Source organism: Vombatus ursinus, unplaced genomic scaffold (assembly GCF_900497805.2).
Source record: "Vombatus ursinus unplaced genomic scaffold, bare-nosed wombat genome assembly UNPS02014817.1, whole genome shotgun sequence".
Classification (NCBI taxonomy): Eukaryota; Metazoa; Chordata; class Mammalia; order Diprotodontia; family Vombatidae; genus Vombatus; species Vombatus ursinus.
The window spans coordinates 12,906,865-12,928,700 of record NW_020954595.1 but is presented as its reverse complement, the minus strand read 5'-3'; the positions used below and the strand labels follow the sequence as shown (position 1 = coordinate 12,928,700).

The following is a 21,836-nucleotide window of genomic DNA, read 5'->3' as shown; positions in this document are numbered from 1 at the left end:
CCACATCTCCATGGCACTGCCCTCAGGGATACACACACACACGGACAAACAGACACACAGAGACACACAGACACACAGACATACACACACACACACACACACACACACGGGTCCCTGCCGTCAGCGACCCATTCACATCTCCATGGCACTGCCCTCAGGGATACACACACACACACGGACATACAGACACATAGACACACACACACACACATAGACACAGGTCCCTGCTTTCAGGGACACACCCACATCCCATAGCACAGGATGCTACAGTTAGAGTATATTTGATGAGGGCACAACAAGGTCATGACTGGCGGGATGGAGGGGGTTTCACCTAGCTTCGGGCATTTAGGGTTAGGGTTAGAGTCGGGGCAGAGGCGTATTCAGGGTAACCGGATGGAGAGGGAAGCGACTTTGGTCACAGACAGCAGAGTGAGCAGAGGCATGGCCGTGGCAGTGCCCGTGCCGAGCTCTCCGTGAGGAGGGTCAAAGCTCATGCACCAACGTCCTTTAGAGGATGAGAAATGGGAGAAGTTACAGGAGGAGCTGGATTTGAGCCTCTGAATCCAATCGAGACACACTTCCCTGCTTGGTGACTTCAGAACCATGGAGGACGTGGAAAGGGTGAAGAGGAAATGTTGAGAAATGTTGGGAAACGTGGCCCTGGGAGACCAGCAGGGGCGGCAGCGTGGGGGACGGGGATGGGGACGGGGACGGGGAGTGCGGTTCATCTTTCTCCAACAGCTCCTCCAGCAAATATCAAAGAAGTGTCCCAGACTAAGCAGAGTGAGTTATTTTTCCAGCCCAGGGCAGCACGAGGAGACAGCCCTATGGGCACAGAGGGAAGAGGACGTCCAGCCAGCAAGGCCCACGCGGAGGCTCCTGGCGTGGGGACAGGGCGGAGGCCCATGGCGCTACGTGCTGTGATGACGAGGGAGCAGGGCTGGCTCCTGTTGTGGGGACAGGAGGCTGTGTGTACTGTGCAAGGGGCAGGACCAGGAAACAGATGTCAGCCGCATCTCTATGTCCCTGAAGTCGGGAGGGAACTGGGGCAAGTATGGTACTGTGGGCCTGAGCAGCAACTCTCTGGCTCTGATCCTGGACTGGGTGCCCAGCCACTCTGGACAGCAGAGTCTTCTAGGCGACTGGAAGGGGTTGGGGCTCCAATCAAATCTGCAAGGCCAGCAAGGCAATGATCACCCCTCGCTCCAAATCAGGCAGTGAAGAATACCCCAGAAGTTTGGAGGACCCCTGAGTTCAAATCCAGCCTCAGACACTGGACACTTACTAACTGTGTGATCCTGGGCAAGTCACTTAGCAAAAAAAAAGAAAGGAAGGAAGGAAGAAAGAAGGAAAGAAAAGAAGACTATCAGAATATAAGAAAGCCACCAGCATGCCCTTTTCCTTTCATGCCTGATTCCTCTAGAATCACTGAGGACATTAAGGTTGTGAGGGGACATTTCTTTCTATTAGAATGTAAACACCCATCCTTGTAGAGCCTCTTCCAATTGCTCACATGTATCAGCCTTTTTGAGTTCCTCTTAATTGTTGTGTTTGCATTTCAAAGTTTCTATGATCTTTTCATGGAAAATGTTTGGGAGTCCTCTATTTCATTAGAGGTCTGTTTTTCGCCCCCCTCTAGGACTGAAGTCAGCTGTGTCAACTTAGTTATTCTTGGGAGTGAGCCTTTATCTTTTCCGTTTTGGAGTTTCAGATTCCAAGTTCTCCTTTTCTTTACAATGGTAGCCCAGCTGGATTTGAACTCAGGTCCTCCTGACTCCCAGGCTAGAGCTCTATTCACTGTGTCACTCAGCCACCCCCTTATTTTGATGGGCTTAAAAAAGAAAGAAAAAGTAGAGGAAAAGGAGTGCACTACAGAAGAAAGAAGGGGAAGGGAGGAAAAATCACTACCTCCTAATCTGAGTACACAAACATAAGACTACAGACACACACAGACACACACACAGACACACAGACACAGACACAGACACACACAGACACAGAGACGCAGACACACAGAGACACACACACACAGACACACACACACACGGCAGAAGAGGCAGGGGGCGCAGATATCACTTGAACCTCACTTTCATCTGAACTGGTCAAAGAAGAGTAGAACACACACACACAGACACACACAGACACACGGTTTGATATAAAAATACATGGAACTCAATAGGAAAACAGGGAGAAGAGAAGGGGAGGATAAGAGGAAAGGGCAGAATCAGGGAGGGATTAATTACAAGCAAAGCCAACTTTAACCTCCTAGGGTGGATCATAAGGGAAAGAAAGGGTGAGAACCCATGACTGGTATGTGGGTGAGCAGAGTCCAGGGAGCTGAAGAAGGTGGCATCAGGCATAGGTCACCAGTATCATGATACTCCTCATTCACCACCCTCTTCTTTGAAAAGAGCAGGGTGGGAAACAAAGAGAGGAAAAGTATAAAAGAATAAATTCAGAAGGCATCGTGTATTTATGAGGCAAACCCACAGATTAATGATCCTAACTATGGACACGAATGGGATGAACTCTCCAATAAGATGGAAAAGAGTAACCAGAAGCTTAGAAGGCAGAATCCAACAACACAGTGTTTCTGCTCGATCCCTGAAATATGAAGAGTCACACAGAATTAAGATCAAGGGCTAGAGGGAAAACTAGCATGCTTCAGCTGAGTTAAAAAAGGCAGGAATGCTAAGCATGGTCTCAGAGAAAGCAACAGCAACTTGGTTAAAAAGATAAAGAGAAAACCACATTACATCCAAGGCACTGCGGATAATGGATTAATATCAATCCTTTGTTGAAGATAGGATGGTTTACTTAGAGAACAGAGTCATCTAAAATTCATTATAACAATCACTTCAGTGAAGTTTCAAGGCGTCAAATAAATCCACATAAAGCATCATTATTTCTGTGTGTTACCAACAAAATCCAGCAGAAGAGCCAAAAAGAAAAATTCTATTAAAAATAACTGCAATCTGTATAAAATACTTGGGAGTCGATCTCCAAATACGCACGCGAGAAACATAAACTACAAAATACTCCCTAAAGAAATAAAGACAGACTTAAACAATTGGAGAAAACATTAATAGGTCATAGGTAGGCTGAGCCAACATAATAAAAATGACAACACTATCTAAATGAATTTGCTTAGTGACATAGTAATCAAACCACTAAAAGATTACTTTACAGATCTAGAAAAAATAATAACCAAGTTCATCTAGAAGAATAAAAACTCAGTACTAATAATAATGATGATAATAATAATTATAATCTATGTAGCACTTTAAGGTTTGTGAAGGGCTTTACAAATATGATCTCATTTGATCCTCACAAAGGCCCTGGAAGTGAAGTGCTATAATTACCCCCATTTTACAGATGAGGAAACTAAGAAAGGCAGAGGTTAGCTGAGAGTCATACAGCTAGTAAGTGTCTAAAGTAAAGTCTCTCTGACTTCAGGTCAAGCACGATAACCACTGCCTTTACGTCAAGAATCTCAAGGGAAATAGTGGGAAAAGTGTCCCTCAGGACCAGGTCTCACACTCTATTACAAAGCTATAATCAGCACAATGATTTTGTACATTTTAAAAAAGGAGTTTGATCACATGAACAGAAAATTTATGCATTGTTCAGAAACAAATGAAATGCCTAATGTTTGATAAACCCAACTGCCAAGGTAAGGGAAAGAAAGGGAAGGGTTTAGGATGCACTATGTGACAAGGAAAACCGGACAGTAGCCTGGCAGAAATGAGGTTTAGATCAGCACCTCAAACCAGACACCAAGAGAAGCTCCAGATGGGTAAGTGATTTAGTTACAGAAGATCAAATCATAAACACCTTAGAGCAGAAAGGAAGAATGCACCATTTAGATCTAGGGACAAAACTACACGCCCAAAAAGGGACTAGAGGATAATACAGAGTATGAAATGGATGGTTTTGACTATATAAAATTAAAAAGGTTTTGCACAAAGAAAACCAATACAGTTAAAATTAGAGAAAATCTTTGCAGCAAGTTTCTCTGATAAAAATCTCATTTCTTTTTTTTTGTTAATTTTTAAATTTTTATTATTTATTTACTTTTGTCATTTAAAATCCTTCTTAATTCCAAATTCTCTCTCTCCTTTCAACACCTCCCCCACTCACTGATAAATCACTATTGATTAGAGAAATGCAAATTAAAACAATTCTGGGGTGTTACCTCATACCTATCAGAAATGATAAATGATGGAGAAGATGAGGGGAAAATAGGTACACTAATGCACTGTTGGTGGAGTTGTGAACTGGTCCAATTATTCTGGAGAACAATTTGGAACTATGCCCAAAGAATTATAAAACTGTAGATACCCTTTGACCCAGCTATACCACTACTAGGTTTGTACCCCAAAGCAATCAAAGGAAAGGGAAAAGGACATATTTGTACAAGAATATTTATAGACACAGCTCATTTTGTGGTGGCAAAGAACTGAAATTGAAGGGATGTCCAACAATTGGGGAATGGCTGAACAAGTGGTGGTATATGATTGTGATGGAATACTATTGCACCATAAGAAATGATGAGCAGGACAGTTTTAGAAAAACCTAGGAAGACCTACATGAATTGATGCAGAGTGAAGTGAGCAGAGCCAGGAGAACATTGTACCCAGTAACAGTAATAGTACAACAATAATTAACTATGAAAGTTGTAGCCACTCTGATCAATACAATGACAATTCCAAAGGATGCATGATGAAAAATGCTATTCACCTCTGGGGAGAACTAATGGACCCCAAGCACAGATTGAAGCAGACTTTTTTCACTTCATTTTTCTTGCTTTTAAAAAAATGGCTAATAAGGAAATATGTTTTACATGATTTTGCATGTATATTGATACCATATTGCTGCCCTTCTCAATGGGTGGGGGAGGGGCTGGAGAGAGGGAGAGAATTGGAAACTCGAGGCTTTAAAATATGAATGTTTTTAAAAATTACTTAAAAACAAACAAAATAAGCAGTTAGTGAGCACCTACTAGGCTCTCAGAACCGGGAATAAAAAGACAAAAATCAAACAGTTCCTGGACTCAAGTATTCTGGCAGGAAAAGCAACCCATATCGATGTAAATGTAAGGAAATGTACCAATTAAATTCGAGCTAATTTGGTGAAGGAGGCAGGCAAAGGGATCAGGAGAGAGCTCCTGGGGGAGATGGTGCTGGGCTTGAGAGAAGTGAGGGGTCAGAGCGTACGCCAGCTCTGGAGAATGGGTTGTGTGAAGGCCCGGAGACGGACCGTCCTCCCCAGGGAGCGGTTTGGCTGGAGCAGAGGGTGCATGGGAGGGGTGGCCAGCTGGGACAGTCAACACAGTCTTCCTCCCAAGTAAAGAAGCAGTACAGTCAAGGACAACAGTGACTTAGAATATAAACTTACGGTGGAAGATGATAAAATAGCTCCAAAGGAGAGGGGTGGCTGAGAGCTCGGTGAGGCGTCCAATTAAATCAGGTCATCCCCAAAGAATCCAAGGGTGAGGACAGAAGGACAACAAATGGACGAGACCCGTCCAGATTCCTCTAACTGGCTGCTTTCTCCATCCATAACAACGGAATCACTACATTTGGATTCAATATCCCCATCCCCAATGTGCTTTACGAGGAAGCAGGGATGTCTGTAAAGCGGAGGCAGAGAGATCTGACCAGCAGAGGGGCTGATTATCTGAAAGGGAAGGCACCAAGGCGTGGAGAAAGCACCAGGGCGATTTACTATGAAAAGGAGGGGATGGAGAAAGGGACGAGGGCTCCTCCTCCACTTGCCCACTTTTCCAGCTTTAATAAATCGTTGAGAATGACCTGTGTCCTTGATGCGGGCCTCACCAACAACATTTACAGCAGCCGCCAGCTCCAGACGGAGGCAAGCCTGAGTGGAGACCAAGACATGGGTGTGTGCACATGTGTATAAAGTGGATGGAAATGGACATGAACTATATGGACACGTGCGTATGTCTCTGTATATTTTGGGGGGGATTCTACCGCACATTTAAAGCACGATGAATTCCAATGTGACACAAACTATTTAAAAATAGGCAAAGAAGGAGTCCTACTAAATCCCTTTTTAACACAAATAGGGCTTCAATACCTAAACTAGGAAGAGCAAAAACTGAGGAAAAAACGACAGACCGATTTCCCCACCGAATATTGATGCAGAAGTTTTAAATGAAACACTAGCAAGGAGGTTACAGCAATATACCACAAGGATCAGACACTGTGACCAGGAGGGATTTATAGCAGGAATGCAGGGCTGGTTCAATATCAGGAAAACTATCAGCTTAATTAACCATATCGGGAACAAAACCAACAGAAATTACATGATTATCTCAATAGATGCAGAAAAAGCCTTTGACAAAATATAGCACCCATTCCTAGTAAAAACACTAGAGAGCACAGGAAAAAACAGGGCAGCTAGGTGGGTGCTGAAGTGAGTAGATAGAACGTTGGGCCTGGAGTCAGGAAGACCGAAGTTCAAATCTGGCCTCAGACACTTACCAGCTGGGTGACCCTGAGCAAGTCACTTCACCCTCTTCGCCTCAGTTCATCATCTGTCAAATGAGCTGGAGAAGGAAATGGCCAACCCCTCCAGTATCTCTGCCAGGAACATCCCACATGGAATCACGGAGAATTGGACACAACTGAAATGACTGAACAACATAGGAGATAATGGATCTTAAAATAATGAGTAGTATCCATCTAAGATCACGAGCAAGCATTGTATGTAATGGGGATCGGCTAGAAGCCTTCCCAGTAAGATCAGGGGTGAGCCAAGGATGCCCGTTACTGCCACTGTTGTTTGTTGTTTTTGGCTAGGCAATGGGGTTAAGCGACTTGCCCAGGGTCACACAGCTAGTGAGTGTTATGTGTCTGAGGTTGGATTTGAACTCAGGTCTTCCTGAGCCCAGGGCCGGCGCTCTATCCACTGCACCACCTAGCTGCCTCCATTATCGCCGCTGTTATTCAATATTGTACTAGAGATGTTAGTTTTAGAGAATCCTACAGAATCTACTAAAAATCTAGTTGAAATAATTAACAACTTTAGCAAAGTCACAGGATATAAAGTAAACCCACACAACCATGAGCGTTTCTATATGTCACCAACAAAGTCAGCAGCAAGAGAAAGAAAGAGATTCCATTTAAAACGGCTGAAGACAATATAAAATAGTCGGCAGTCTCCCTGCCAAGACAAACCCGGGAACCACCTGAACGTCACTTCACAGCGCCTTTCACACGAATGGAGTCAGATCTACACATCTGGAGGCCTCTGTGGCGCTTGTGGGCAGGCTGAGTCAATGTAATAGAAATGACAATGCCACCCAAATTAACTTGCTCATTCAGTGCCACGCCGCTTAAACTACCAAAAAGGGTTTTATCAAGCTAGAAAAAATAACAAAATTCATCTGGAAGAACAAAGGGTCCAGAATATCAAGGGAATCTGAGAAAAGGAGAGAACTGTGAATTCAATTTTAAAAAACAAATGTTAAAATAAGTATAATTTTAAAAAAAGAACCAAGAAAAAAATCCCCTAAAATTTAGCTCCGGGCCTTGGGCCCCTGTAGCAAGCTTTTGTGACACCCTGGGGCTCAGCAGCAGTTTGATGACCCCTGTACCGACCACACAACCTGTACCTTCTGCAGCATTAAGAGCAAAGTGGGGACGCTGCGGGGATACTTCCCAAAGGCCCAAGCCGAGAGGGCTGAGTGGACTACAGACACAGTACCAGAATGAAGACCGACATGGTCCTGACCACTGCGAGGCTGTCCCTCCGATGGGATGGCAGGTTATGGTGACATCAGCCACTGGTCATGGGCAAAGAATGAGGCTCGGCACAAACACAGCCAGCTCTGGAGTTGTTATTAAGCCTCCAGTCGGGGGCGGGGGACACCCCCCTCTGTGCTTGGCTCAGGGACTGGCCACAGAGAATGCCTCTGAAGAGTGTGGTCATTCGCTGGTTTGGGGCCCCTTCTCAGACAGTGTATCAGAGGAAAAGAATCCCTATTATTGAAGGAGCCCAAGCTGATGCTAAAACCCACATCTGTGCACACTTCTCCCAGAGCAGGCATGAAAGGCCAGCTAAGAGAATGTGCAGGAGACAGTTAGGTGAGAGGCTGCAGCTGGAGCTGCTATCTCAGGAACACTGGCTCCTGGGCCTCCAGGCTGGGCTGCTTGACGACAGCTGCACCATGCCTGGGAGTGGGCAGGGAGGGTGGCCACGGTGGGCAGTGCGAGGCAGTTTCAAGAGAAAGATGGATGGGAAGGACTTGGGGTTTGAAGGCTCTGGAGAGGCTGGCTCCAGAACTCTCTCCAACTGCCCGCTCCCTGCTCTGAGGCCACCTCCCCACTCCCAGCACAGGTGACTTTCTCAGCTGCCCACATGACATCCCGGGGGTTGACGTTAGCAAGCGTGCTCATCCTCCCCTCGAATCCTGGTCACTTTCTTCTCGTCCCCCTTTCCCCTCCCTGGACCCGCCTGGCTCTCACAGGTATGCCCTCTGCTCTTGGCGAGACCCTCCCTATCCACCAAGGCCTGGGGTAAAAGCACCTCCTTTTACAAAGGCCACAAGAAGCTTCGATTTCCTTGAGGCCAGGGCCCGTGCCTGCTGGGGCTCAGCCCAAGCCCTGGGTGAGTCCTCCCAGATCCTCTGCCATGTAAGGAGGGTACCCCGGGCACCCACCTCATCATTTTCCACTCCAGAAGTTCATCATCTGCCAAAGGACATCAAGTCTGAACCTCCGAGGCAGGGCTTCCTCGCCCCACCCCTCCCCCATTGGATTGGGAGCTCCTCGAGGGCAGGGACACCTTTTGCTTTCCTTGTTATCCCCAGCACTTAGCACAGGGCCCAGCACACTGTAGGCACTCAGTAAATGTTGATGGGGTTTTTGCTAGGTCTTATGCCTTCAGCACTGGAATGAGAAGACGAGTCTACCAAGGAGGGCACCCAAATTCTGATTGTCTCCCCGTTTGAGATGACCACAAAACTCTTAAAATTATCAATAAAACAAGCAGATTGACCTAGTGGGCAGAATGTGGGACTTGGAGTCAGGACGACCTGGGTTCAAAGTCTGCCTGACATCTACTGGTTGGGTGCGCCAGTCCCTGAAATTCTCTTAATTTCACTTCCTTTTCTGACCATGGGGCCGGCAACGGCCGCTGCCGCTGTCTCCCGGCCCCCATCTCGGGGCGGCCGAACCCTTCTCCTTACACAGCGTGGTCACTCAGCCTCGTGTGATCACTCGGCCTCTGTCTCTGAGTGCTTCTGCAATGGTCAGACCTTTGGAGCGCCAACACACGCTGGCTTAGACTGCAGAGTAATCCCTCTTCGATGAAAGGACATCATACAAACTCGTGTTACTTATATAAGCTTAAGCACAGACATGGGTTTCAGGATCCGAGGGCCTGGAGAGCGCAGACTTTGATGAAAGAATACTAGCTCTGGAAGCGGGGCAGCCGGCCTTGAATTCCAGCTGGCTCGTCACTCCAAGTGACAACCCCTCCGGGCCTTCACTCCGCATCGGTGGCAGCGATGCCCTGGGCTGGGCACCTGTGGAAGCTGAGGTCACTGCCTAGACCCAAACCAAAGCAGAGGCGCCCAGGGAACGAACCAGCACTGAGGGCCAAGAGAAGCCTCCAGGCCCGCAGGCTAGGGCCCCGGCATGGTGTTCGTCTGGTCTTTTGTGAGGGGGCGCAAGCGGCCTGGGGGAACCGAGGGCTGTGAGAGACTGAAAACAGCCCAGCAGGAACAGGCACTGAGGCCACGAAGAGAGCAGCTCCAGGGAGAGCCACCGACCAGCCAGGCACCCGCAGGAGGGGAGCTCCTATGGAGCACCTCCACCGGCCCACAGGGGCTGTGAGAATGCACCAAGAGTCTGCAAAGTGTGGGTGAGGCCATCGCCTCCAGTGTGACTTCTGCTGAGTGCGGGACCTTTGTGTTTCTGCCCGAGCCGGGGGTCAGAGAGCAGGCTGACTGCCCACTCTCCGGGCCAGCAGGGACAACGACACGCTCCCAGACACACCACCCGTTCCTGTTAAAACACTGGAAAACGAGAATAAACGTCTGTTTCCTTAATATGATAAGTAATAGATATCTAAAGAGGCAGCTAGGTGGTGCCGTGGTGCATAGAGCACTGGGCCTGGAGTCAGGAAGACCCAAGTTCAAGTCCAGCCTCAGAAATTTACTAGCTGTGCGACTCTGGGCAAGTCAGTCAACCCTGTTTGCGTTAATCTACTGGAGAAGGAAATGGCAAATCATTCCAGTTATCTTTGCCAAGAAAACCCCAGGGACAGCATTGGTGTGCTTGGTCCATGGGGTCACAAAGAGCTGGACGTGACTGAGTCACCACAACATATATTTAAGACCAAGAGCTAGCCTCGATTTAATAGGCCTTTCCAAAACACCAAGGGTGATGCTGAGACGTGCGTCATCACCACTACTATTTAACTGAGTTCTAGAAATGCGCGCTAGAAACGGACAAGAAAAAGATGGAGGGAATACACGGGGGCAACGAGGAAACACAACGCGGCTTTCCACGGGTGATGAGATGGTTTGGCTGGAGAACCCCAGAGAGTCAACGGAAAATGAATCAGAGCAATGAACAACTTCAGGAAGGCTGCGAGATAGAACACAAACCCACACAGATCACCGGCGTTTGTGTGCGTCGGCAACAAAACTTAGCAGGAAGAGAGAGAAATTCCATTTGAAGTAACTACAGATATTTCGTAGGACACTTGGGAATCTGCAGACACACAGAGCACCACAGGCACAGAATTATAAAATACTCTTTACATGAATGAATACAGGCCTAAATATGGCCTGTTATAGGGGGGCCAAGCCAACAGAATAAAAGTGACCTAAAAGTGACAGAATAAAAGCCGGACAGACTCCTATGTCACAGCTCCTGGGCAGGCACATGCTTCTTCTCCCTTGTTGACTGTTGTGGCCCACAGATGTTCTCTAATGTTCTTGTATTTCACACGTGAGGAAACCCAGGTGTAAATAGGCTACGTGGTCCAGTCCGAGGGAGCGTCCAGACTGCCCCACGGCCCGACCCCTGGGACTTTCAGTGCATCTGGAGCCTGGGCCTCTCTGGCAGTCAGTCAGTCTGGTGAAGCCCGGGGACCCCTTCTCAGAACAGTGCTTTTAAATGCATAAAATATTTAGGATTACAAAGGAAGCCAGTTATAGGGAAGTACGGTTATCAAAATATTTTAAAAAACAAGATCACAGACGTGAGGTAAAGAACCCATGCATAAGATCATACTGCCACAAAATTTCCTACTTTAAACTCTAAATGTCACAGGGATTTTTCCCTTCCAAACCCCGCTGAATGGAGGCGATAATGAAAATGATTTCAGAAGAAAAACATTTCCCCTGGATAGTCCAGGACTTCTATAGTTTAATAGGACTCCAATGAAATCGTGCAAATCACTAATTGCTTTGAAATTTCTGGTTTAGAAACAGAACACAAATTAAATCATTCAAATCGTTTGTTTCTTGTTCCTCCCTGTTTTTTTTTTCTTTCCAGCTGTGCCTGTTCAGCCTAAGGACCACATGCTTTCCATTTTTCCTCTGGGTTGTTTTTCTTTTCTTTTTTTAAAAATTTTCCTTGGTAACTTTATTTTCCTTAGTAAGTTTATTGGCTGATTTTCTGCACAAAGCACAGAACAGCTTTTATCCCCAAGGGAAGGAGCTATTTCAAACCTTATTAGGAAGTTATTTAACATGTTTCAACATTTCCTACTGTTATTCTCTTTGTTTTTAAGAGAGCCGTCTGATTTTGTTTCATTTTCAACTGGAGACTAAATGACAACAAGCAGACTCTACTTAGATTAGTTTTCCAGGTAAACAAGCTTTCAATTCTGAATTCTGGCTAAAGTGTATAGAATGGTTGATGTGATATTTTAATAATTTTATATTTCCTACTATGCAGATATGTTTAACACTGGACAAGATTAAGTTTGGTAAAAGCTTTTTAGAATTTAAAAGTACGTATTATCGACTAATTTGTTTTTTCAGGATGAATAGTCCTAAGGACTTCAGATATTACGTAGCTGGAAATGAAATCATTTTTGTATGTCTTAGCTAGACGAATTTCTCAATAGATGAGTGTCACTGACCATAGAAACACTTCGGAAGTTTCATTCCTTCTGTAGAGTTCTTAATCTTGAAAAAAATGATCAAGGATTTACTGAAAAGTATTTTAAAAATCAAATTTGTAGAGTAAAATAAATGGGAATTAGGGCAAGATGAGAAATTAATATGTTTTTAATAGAATGAAAGATGTTTAATGGAAATCACATTGAGAAAACAAAAACGTTATGAACTCATTGATTACTACAGAGAATTAATTGACAGGGTTAGAAATGAAGATGCCTGGTTCTAAATAGGAACCAATTATGGACTTTCAAATACCTGCCACCACTGTAGGAAATCTCAGAAGATAATGCCAACATGGAAGTAAAAGTCAGTAACAAAGAGGGGAAGTCAACAAATCAACGTTTGGCACATACCTACTATGTTCCAGGCACTGTGCCAAGCCCTGGGAATACAAAGAAAGGCAAAAGACAGTCCCTGCTCTCACAGGGCCTGTGCTCTCATGGGGGAGACAGCACAAAGGACAGATAGGACAACAAATTGGAGATGACCTCAGAGGGAAGGCTTCACCATGAAGGCAGATGGGTAAACGCTTTCTAGACGAGGCAAGATTTGAGTGGGGACTTGAAGGAAATCAGGGAAGCCAGAAGCGGGGATGAGGAGGGAGAGAATTCTAGGCAGTGAAAAATGTCTGGAATGGGGAGATGGAGGGTCTTGCTCAAGGAACAGCTACAAGGCCAGGGTCACGGGATCAAAGAACACATGGATAGGAATCAGGCAAAAGAAGTCTGGGCAGGTAGGATGAGGCCAGCTTACGAAGGGCTCTCAATGCCCAACAGAGGACTTTCTATTTAATCTAAGCGGTAAGAGGAAGCCACTTGAATGGATCATGGGGAGGATGACATGATTGGACCTGCCATCTAGGAAGGCCACTTTGACAGCTGAGCAGAGGAGGGTCTGCCTGGGGAGAGCCTTGAGTCAGGGAGACCCAGCAGGAGGTGAGTGCAGTAATTGAGGTGATGAGGGCTTGCATCTGGGAGGTGGCGGTGTCAGAGGAGAGAAGAGGGCATATTGGAGAGACACTACAAAGGTAGAATCGATAGGATTTGGCAATGGAGTGAATATGGTGGGTTGAGGAAGGTGAGCTGTGTGACTGAGATGATGGTGGTACCTCTGACAACAATAAGGAAGCTAGGAAAAGTTGTGTGTTGGTGGAAAGAGGGAAAGAATGCTTTTGGTTTGGAATATGTTGAGTTTAGGATGTCTAGTTTGAGATGTCCAATAGACACTTGGCAATGCAAACCTGGAGGGTAGGAGAGAGGACAGATTTTAGAATCATCTGCATAGGGATGACAGTTGAATTTTGGGGAGCTGATGAGATCACCGAAAGAAATAGAGGGAGAAGAGAAGACCCAGGACAGAGCCTTGGAGGTCGCCAAGATCACGCGAAGGAGACTGGGAAGGAGCCGTCAGACAAACAGGAGGAGAACCAGGAGAGAGTGGCGTCATGCAAACCAAAAGAGAAGAGGGTGATCAATATTGTCCAAGGCTGCAGAGAGGGCAAGAAAGATGAGGATTGAGAAAAAGCTGTTAGATTGGGTAACTAAGAGATCAAGGGTAACTTTGGAGGGAACTTCAAGGGTGGGGTCAGAAGCCAGATTGCAGAAAGTTAAGAGAAAGAAGAAAGGAGAAGGAGCTATCAATTTTAGATGGCTTTTTCAAGGCATTTAAGCACAAAAGGGAGACAAGATATGACAACAGCTGGTTGGGGGAGATTAAATGAGTGGGTTTTTTTTTTTAAAGGGTGAGAGAGACACAGGCATATTCATAGACAGCAGGGAAGTAGCCGGGAGACTGATGATAAGTGAAAGGGTGAGGGTGATGGAGGGGCGATCGGCTGGAGCAGACGGGATGGAATGGGATGACGAACACGCAGAGGGGTTTGCCTGGGCAAGAAGGGCCACCTCTTTATAGGAGATGGGGAACGGGGGATGAGGAGGGAGAAGAGGGAGCTCTTGGAGAAGGGCCTCAAGGCCTTCAGCAACACAGACATCAAGGCTGTTGCCTGAGAAGGTAGAAGGAGGAGCTGCGGGAGCTCTGAGCAAGGGTGAAAAGGAAGGAAAATCTGCCCTGGTGAATGGGAGCAGGGAGGTGTGAAAGGATTGCCTTGGAGCAGTGAGGGCCCAGGTGAGATTCCATAATGTAAATTCATAGTGGACCCAGGAAGCAGTTTTGTGGCTTTTCTCCATCCTCATTCAGAGGCACAGGAAGGAAGGCCGTGGACGGTGGCAGTGACGTGTGGCTGACTAAGGGACTCCAGGGAAGAGGACGTGATTGTGTCTCACTAGATCCAGTGAGACAATGTAGAAATTTTGCTTTTCAAGCTGCCGAACGCTACATAAAAGACAATTATTATCATTATTACCACTTTTTCCTGTGATCTCGTGGATGTAGACACTCCCTGTAAGGCACAGATCACAACCTAGCCACACCTGCTTGACCTGACCACCTCCCATCCATGCCCTCTCATCAATCCTACCACAGCACGTCAGCCTGCCCCCGAGGTCCTTCATCACCAGAGGCCTCAATCACTCAATCAACACGTATTTATTAGACCTGAAGATACAAGGAGGACCAAGAAAGAGATGCTCCCTACACCTGGGGTGCAGGAGACAATATCAGTGCGCAGCGAATGAATACAAATAGCTAGAAAAAACTGGTTAGGTCAGCAGCCCTTTGGGAGGGCGTCCTCGGGTGGGATGGAGGCAGCACATTCTCAGCAGGGGGCATGACCAGAGCATACGCAGATGGGAAACGCAGTGTCGTGTGTGCTAGGCACAGAGAGGGCTGGTTTGGCTAGCCTGCAGAACGTGGGCAGGGACTAAAGACAGACTGTGGCAGGTGGGGAAGAGTTTTGGAAGCCAAGGAAAGGAGACTTCTGGCCAAAATGACTGCCTGAGCAGGAGGTGCGGAGTCAAGCTCCCCAACACCTACGCCGGTAAAACTGGCAGAATAACAAGCAAGACGTCCAGTGAAAAACGATAGTAGTTTCTCCTATCCCAAATCTGCACCAAAAGTGAGAGAGCCAGGGGCAGGAGGAAAGGGAGCCCCCGAGAAAGCAAGCATCAGCACAGTTAAAGATGAGATATCTGGAGGCTGCAAGGCCCGTGTCCAGAATGAAAGAATGAGGGCGTGATTGAACTATTTAGTAAGCTCTTTGTGCAAAGCTCTGGGCTCAGCAGCAGAAGCACAAATGTTCGTGAGCCTGGCCTTGCTCTCGGGGGCCCCTCCCTCTAATGGGGGAGACACCATCTGGGGAAGGCCCCAGGGCCCTGAGGGGGCAGCCGCAGAGCAGGGGGCCATTCCCCACTGAGAGAGTCACGGCAGTGCCTGATGTGGAGCCGGGTCTAGAGAGGGCCTGGGACTCTGGTGACCATGGCTTCCTTTTCCCTGCAGCCCCTGCAGGAGCAGGGCCCAGGCTGCATCTCCCTGGGGGCGCTGGGCAGGAAGCCTGGTTCTTCCCAAGGCTCTCGGGCTCAGGGTCCTGGGCTGTTTCCATCGGGGTCTGGGGTGAGCTGGGAATCCAGGGGTGGCTTTGACCTGACTTGCATTTGCCCAGGCTGCCGCTTGTCTCTTCCTTAGGGAGCCTGGCTGCTTCAGTTAGGCCGGCCTGCTCGCCCTGTGGGTGGCTCCTGGTTGGTACTTGGTAAGGATGGCCAACTCGCTCTTCATGGGATTTGCTTCCACTGATTATGGCTGTGAGGGCTGGGATGGAAGCAGGACAAGTGGTCTGGGGTTGCTGACACTCTTAGGATTCCTGTGTCTGTTTGCCTGTGCATAATCATCAGTGGTGATGAAGAAGGCTGATTGCTTCCCCACAATGATTTTTCCCCTCAACCTGGAAGCAGGTCTGGAGGCTTGGGGGACATTTCTCTTCCCAAGGCTCTTGGGCTCAGGGTCCTTGGCTGTCTCCATCAGAGTCCGAGGGGAGCTGGTGGCCAACGTAGAGTGGTGGCAGTTTGACCTACCCAGCATCTGCTGCCTCCTGTCTCCCCCTCCAGCAGCCTTGCTGTTTTAGCGAGGCTGGCTGGCTTGCCAAAGACAACTAGTGTAGAGATCTCCCTGGGAACTACCCAGCATGGTCACAGCATCCTCAGGGTGAAGACTTTAGAAGTCCCAGGGGATCGTCAATGGGCAGTAACTGCTCAGTGCAGGTGATCCCTGACTGAGAGAGTTCCTATCTCTCTATGTGAAAGGACAAAGAAGGCCCTGACGATCCAGGATCCAAAATCTCAGAGTACAGTGACCCAGGGGCCCAGGGGAGACCAAGAGATCTGACCAGCCTGGCACTCTATAAGGGGAGGTACCTCCCCTTGCTGGTACAAATCTCCAATTCAGGAACAAAGCCAGAGAGACGAGCAAGTCAAAGAAAACACTGAGAAGCATCATGCTATTGTCAATCTAACTCCATAGCAACACAAGAAGAGGCCCAAAGCATTCCTGGACACCCAGAGGAAAGGAAGCAAGAGATAAAGAAGGGAGTCAAAGCTCCGGAGGGAAGACCCGGAAGGATGGCCAACAAGGTGCATGGCACGTCTTAATCAGGAAATGGAATCCCTGAAAACTAGAAGAGACCAAACAGAAATCAAAATCCTGAAGAAAGAAATGTCAGAACAAAATCAAACAACTGAAAAAATAACCAACTGACTGTCTGAATGTAATCAAATAGGATGGCGCCATATTGCTACTGTTCAGTCATTTCAGTTACGTCTGATTCTTCATGGCCCCCACTGAGAGTTTCCTTGGGAAAGATATTAGAGTGGCCATTTCCTTCTCCAGCTCATTTTTAAGATGAGGAAACTGAGGCAAACAGAGTGAAGTGATTTGCTCAGGCTAGGTGTCTGAGCGCTGGATTTGAACTCATGTCTTCCTGACCCCAGGCCCACTACTTTAGCCATTGCACTACCTAGCTGCCCTAGAATCCATGTATTTTGAACAAATTTAAACCTGATATTAAAGATACAGCAGCTCGCCCCAAAAGTTTTTCTTTACATCAGTTTATCCTGTCAAAAAGCTACCCACTCCAGTGTCTAATTGTTATTTAAATGCAATGTAGGGTTCAAGTCAGGGCATTTGCCAAAGGTTCTCCTCATTGATGAGGAGGATTACTCAACATTCTGTGCTTTGTGCAGGGTGGAGATGGCCAGAGCTGGGGGGAGGAGAGACCTCCTTCTGGCTTCTGGCTTCTGGCTTCGAGAAAGGACACATGTGGGGTCCAGGCTTTCTTCAGGGAGATGCCACCGGAGGGAGAAAAATCCTTTGGAAACAAGCTGACACGTAGAAGAGCCGATGACTCGACAGGCCCCTATTTCCAGCGTGCTTCACCACACACTTGGGAGAAATTTCCCCTTGGATAGGACTGGGGACTTGTACTCTTCACTGGGCTGAGCGATCTGCCCTCAGGTGGAGAACTCAGCCACGCTGGGTATCGTGTGGCATATGAGAATTAGCATTTCTGTTTGCTGTCGGCTTATTGACCATTGGTGACGGTCTTTGTGCAACTGGCATTTGGGGGGTAGGGAATCAAGCCCTTGACGCAGCCGGGGCGGGGACCCCTTCCCCATTGGGGCAGTGACCATGAAAGCAACTTGATCCTAAAAGTAACTTCCCCTGGATGGCCACTATTCAGGGGTATGGCATCATTCTAGTCTGGTGCCCCCTCTCTTAGGGGAGCACAGAGTCAGCCTCATGCCCTCCAGGCAAGGCTGTCCTGAGGAGAGAGCTGGGGAAGGCCCCTGGGAGCTGCCTTGCAGACAGACCCAAGGGATGTGGCCACAGACCTGCCCAAACCTCCCAGAGTGATTTTTAAATATCTGGATTCCTCTTTGGCTGTTAACACCATTTTCTTCATGTCACTGCTTTCTTTCCATAAAGCCAGCTTATGACGGTGATGCATTCATTCCCCGAGCGGAAAGAATCTTCCCAGTTCTCAGACTGGTGTAATTTCCTTTCTTCTTCCTTTTCAAAGATCATTCCTAAGACTTCAAACTATTTGGTTTTTAATACCAACCTTCTGCTGGTGAGTCATGGAATGCTACGCTCAGTCTCAGAGGGCAGTGGAGAGATGGAGGTGAACACACAGAACAGTAAAGTGAGAAGAACCATAGTCAAAGGTTTCCTGGCAACTTGTGAACCTAGAAATGGGGAGAGAGGAGAGGTGGGCATCCCGGGCACTACCCTGCAGGGGTCCTTGTGAGGTCGGGAGAAAGGCGGCCGGCACATTTCAAAGATCTGCCTTAATGGAGGAGATGGGCCAGAGCTGCCCAGGGTGGGCGGTGCCCTCCATCCCACAGAGCACTGGCATTGGTGAGATCCCCTGAGTCTGAGCCCACCCCCTCCCAGTCACACTGCTCCGAAGGGCAGTGACAATGAATATGGCCCTGCTAGCTACTGTGAACACTTAGGATCACTGATTGACAGGTGGGGGGGGGACCCGAGAGGCAAGAGACCGGCCGCCCCCATCAAGCTCACTTTAAAGGCACTTCACTGGACGTGGCGGGCCTCCTGAAAGCAATGACAGTTTTCTAGTATTTCCCATGGGTCAGAGCATTGGAGATTTCAGGTTGGAGGGGACCCTGGAGACAGCCTAGTCTGACCCCCTCATTTCACGGAGGAGGAAATGACTTGCCCAAGGTGATGCAGAAAAGGCCCTGTGAACTCAGACCCTTTGAGGGCTCGTCAGTGCCTGCTGGTTCTGGTGGAAGCTTTCTCTGCACTAGCTCCCTCTCCCTCTTCAGGGCCTGGCCAGGAGGCCAGGGAAGATGGGTCCAGGAGCGGAGGCACATGCCCGGCTCAGAGAAGACTTGTCCTCTGCTGTGGTTTTCTGGACAGCTGACTAAATCCAGGGTGTGAATACGGAGAGTCCCTCTCCACTGGGCACAGCTTTTTGGTGCAGCTTCTGGCCCAGTTGAAGCCCAGAGCCCAGCTCCTTGGTGGCCTCTGGAGCCATCCCACTATGTGTGGCTACATGGGCTTACTCACTCCTGATGATCAGGGTTTTCTGAACTCTGAGCTCTCCTACTTATCTGGATTCCTACCATGAAGTGCTCCGTCCTGACGGGGTTGTTTTCTTGGACTTGAGGCTTGGCCCGCAGTCCTTGCAGGCTCCTGTCTAAATGAATGGACTTCCTGGCAGTGACCCTCTTATTTACCAAGACCTAAAATATGTTCTCTTCCCTCCCTTCCTCACAAGATTTTGGGCCGAGCGACAACGGTGACTGCAAAGAGGCGAGAGACAAGCCAGGGAGTGATCCGGAGTGTCAAACAGGGGAACGTGGCAGGGCGGAGCACGGCCGCCTGGGACAGAGGCCCCCCCAGCACCAGCTTCTCAGTCCCCAGTTACCAAAGCAGGCCACCTGTGGGGTCTCATGAACAAAGACATCTTCCCCAGGTTATGTGGCTATTGCTGAGATTGTGCAGATGCCAGAGCGATGAACAGACCTGAGTTTAAAACAGTCAATTCTGGGTAGTTTTCTGGCACCTGGCCTGTCTTCATTCAGTGGCATTAAGGGTACAAGTAACATGGGGCTGGGGTTCTCACACTAAAACTCTGAGGTGCCACATGGCCAAGGCCTTCTGTGGCTGACCCGCGGGAGGCTCGTTAACCATCTCGACTGGGGTCTCAGACAAAGAACTGGGCCCCTTTGCTCTTCCTCTGCTATCAGCACCACAGTGCAACACCTGCCTTCTTCCTTCTCCAGTGCTTGACCCCTGGGGACCCCGACAAGCTGCTCAGAGACTGTTGGATGCACCCCTGGTCGCCCCACAATAACCATCTGGCTGTCTCTCCCTTCACATCCTTAGCTTGTTAGCTTCTAAAAGGGGAGGATTATGGGAGCAGAGAGGCAAGTGAACAGAACACTGCAGTGTTCTAGAAGGAAAACGAGTTCGGAAAACCCTGGAAAATGGGGCAGGGGGCTGGGAACAATCCCTAGTGAAAAGAGCCACGACCCCACTGGGATGGCGAGTGGGGAAGATCGTAAGAATGAGTTGGGGTGGGAGGAGAACTGGCGGGCTACAAGACTCACACAAGCTCACCTGGTGAGGAAGTACTGCTGATGTAATGAGCCTCTCATTAGAGATGCAGAACCTGAAATTCAGAGAGGGTAAGTGATTTGTCCAGGGTCATAGAACTAGCGAGCGTCAAAGGAGAATTCCAGTCCTGTGCTCTGCCTGCTACATCCCACTGTTCCTCGATCCTGCAGCGGTCCACAGCATACTGGGCTATCCCAAGAGTGGACACACGAGAGGCTTGCCGGCCCATGGCTTCCAACAGCAGTCTTTCTAGAAACATACGTGGTGGTGTCACTACAAAGTCATGAAGTCTTTTCTTCAGGTTTGCCTCTGGCAATGCCCCCCACATGTGGATGGCCTCTAGTAGTGCCCTGTCCACACACACATAACCTCTGGTAGTGCCATGTACAGACTCTTGTAGTGGCACACTCTCACCTACAGCCTCTCGTAGCATTTCATACACACGTGCAGCCCCTGGTAGTGCCTCATACAGCCTCCTTCCAAAGTCGTGCTTTCTGAGAGGTACAGACAGTTCTGTGACTTCTTACTGGCAGAACTTGGAATGACTTCTTAGCCACAAAGCTTGTCTGTCCACACGTGGTCACAGAGCTTGGAAGTACCATTTTCCTACTGTAGACTCGTCATCCCTCCTTTAAAAACATGAAAGGTTGATGATGGCCAGACAGTGCACTCCGCCCTCCTGGTTTCAGGCTCTGGAGGACATAATTTGTCTTGAACAAGGGGCGAGATCATTAGCTTTTGAGAACATTTGTGCTTTCTTTGAAATATATACCCTCCTATAGTATAGCAATAGACTGATATGGAGACTAAACTCTGCAATGGTTTTTCCTCTCCAGGAACGGGTGAAAACAAAGCATGAAGTTGGCCACTGGGATCTACTGTTTTCTTCTCATTAGTCTGTACACTGACGTGGCTCAAAATGCGACAACCGAAAATATCAGAAGGCTGAAACAGAGCACGGGACACAGAGTCCTCAGGAGGAGCCCCTCCCTCAACCGTGGATCACATCGGCAAACTGAGCCAAGAGGACAAGCAGGGACGGCTGCTCTCGGGGACATCGATGACAGCGTCGTCGGCATGGACGGGCTGCTCGTGAGCTCTCTGGGGGAAGAGTCGAGCTACAGTGTCTTACCAGGTAAGACCAGCACCGCTCTGATGACTGCATTGGCACAGAGTTCAAAGGAGCTTTTCTGAAGCCAAATTTTCCAATTACATTGTTTGTCTCCATCAATAATTGCAAAGATTAATTTAAAATCGCACCAGCAGCACGTCTGCTATCCATTGGTTCGTCCCTGTTCTCACCATTCCTCTGACTTGATTCCCAGGCCCCTTTACTTTTCCCCAGGCTCTCATTTCTGTCCTGCAGCCCACCCCCACTTATTACACTTTCCTGTCTCCCACTTCATTCCCTCTCCCTCTCTTTTCTGGTCATCCTTGGGTCTCAGCGTTTGTTTTCAGAGTCTATCAAAAATTCAGTGCATAGAAAATCCCAGAAAAACAAAGATCTCATGTGCTGTTGTTGGCAAGGGGTGAAGGGTGAGAGGAGGCAGGAACAGGGAAAGGTGGTAGTAAAAGACAGACGTAGAAAACGGCCTGGATGAAGACAAGTCTCTAACGTGACGTGGGCAATGAACGCAGT

The 21,836-nt window shown here is 48.2% G+C and overlaps 2 protein-coding genes across 4 annotated transcripts in view; one reads left to right on the top strand and one right to left on the bottom strand.

Moving 5' to 3' along the window:
- CENPP (centromere protein P) overlaps positions 1-21,836 on the bottom strand; it is a 192,431-nt gene that overhangs the window by 26,625 nt on the left and 143,970 nt on the right. The window lies entirely within an intron of this gene.
- The window catches only part of ECM2 (extracellular matrix protein 2), a 40,624-nt gene continuing 30,534 nt past the window's right edge, over positions 11,747-21,836 (top strand). For 2 of the 3 annotated variants that reach the window (XM_027835889.1, XM_027835887.1), the window contains exons 1-2: positions 11,747-11,850; positions 21,034-21,332. In XM_027835889.1, the coding sequence (XP_027691690.1) occupies positions 21,053-21,332 (280 nt within the window). In that variant the 5' untranslated portion in view covers positions 11,747-11,850; positions 21,034-21,052. Of the gene's footprint in view, positions 11,851-12,879; positions 13,102-21,033; positions 21,333-21,836 lie in introns of those variants that run through there. The other variant, XM_027835888.1, reaches the window with a different exon arrangement.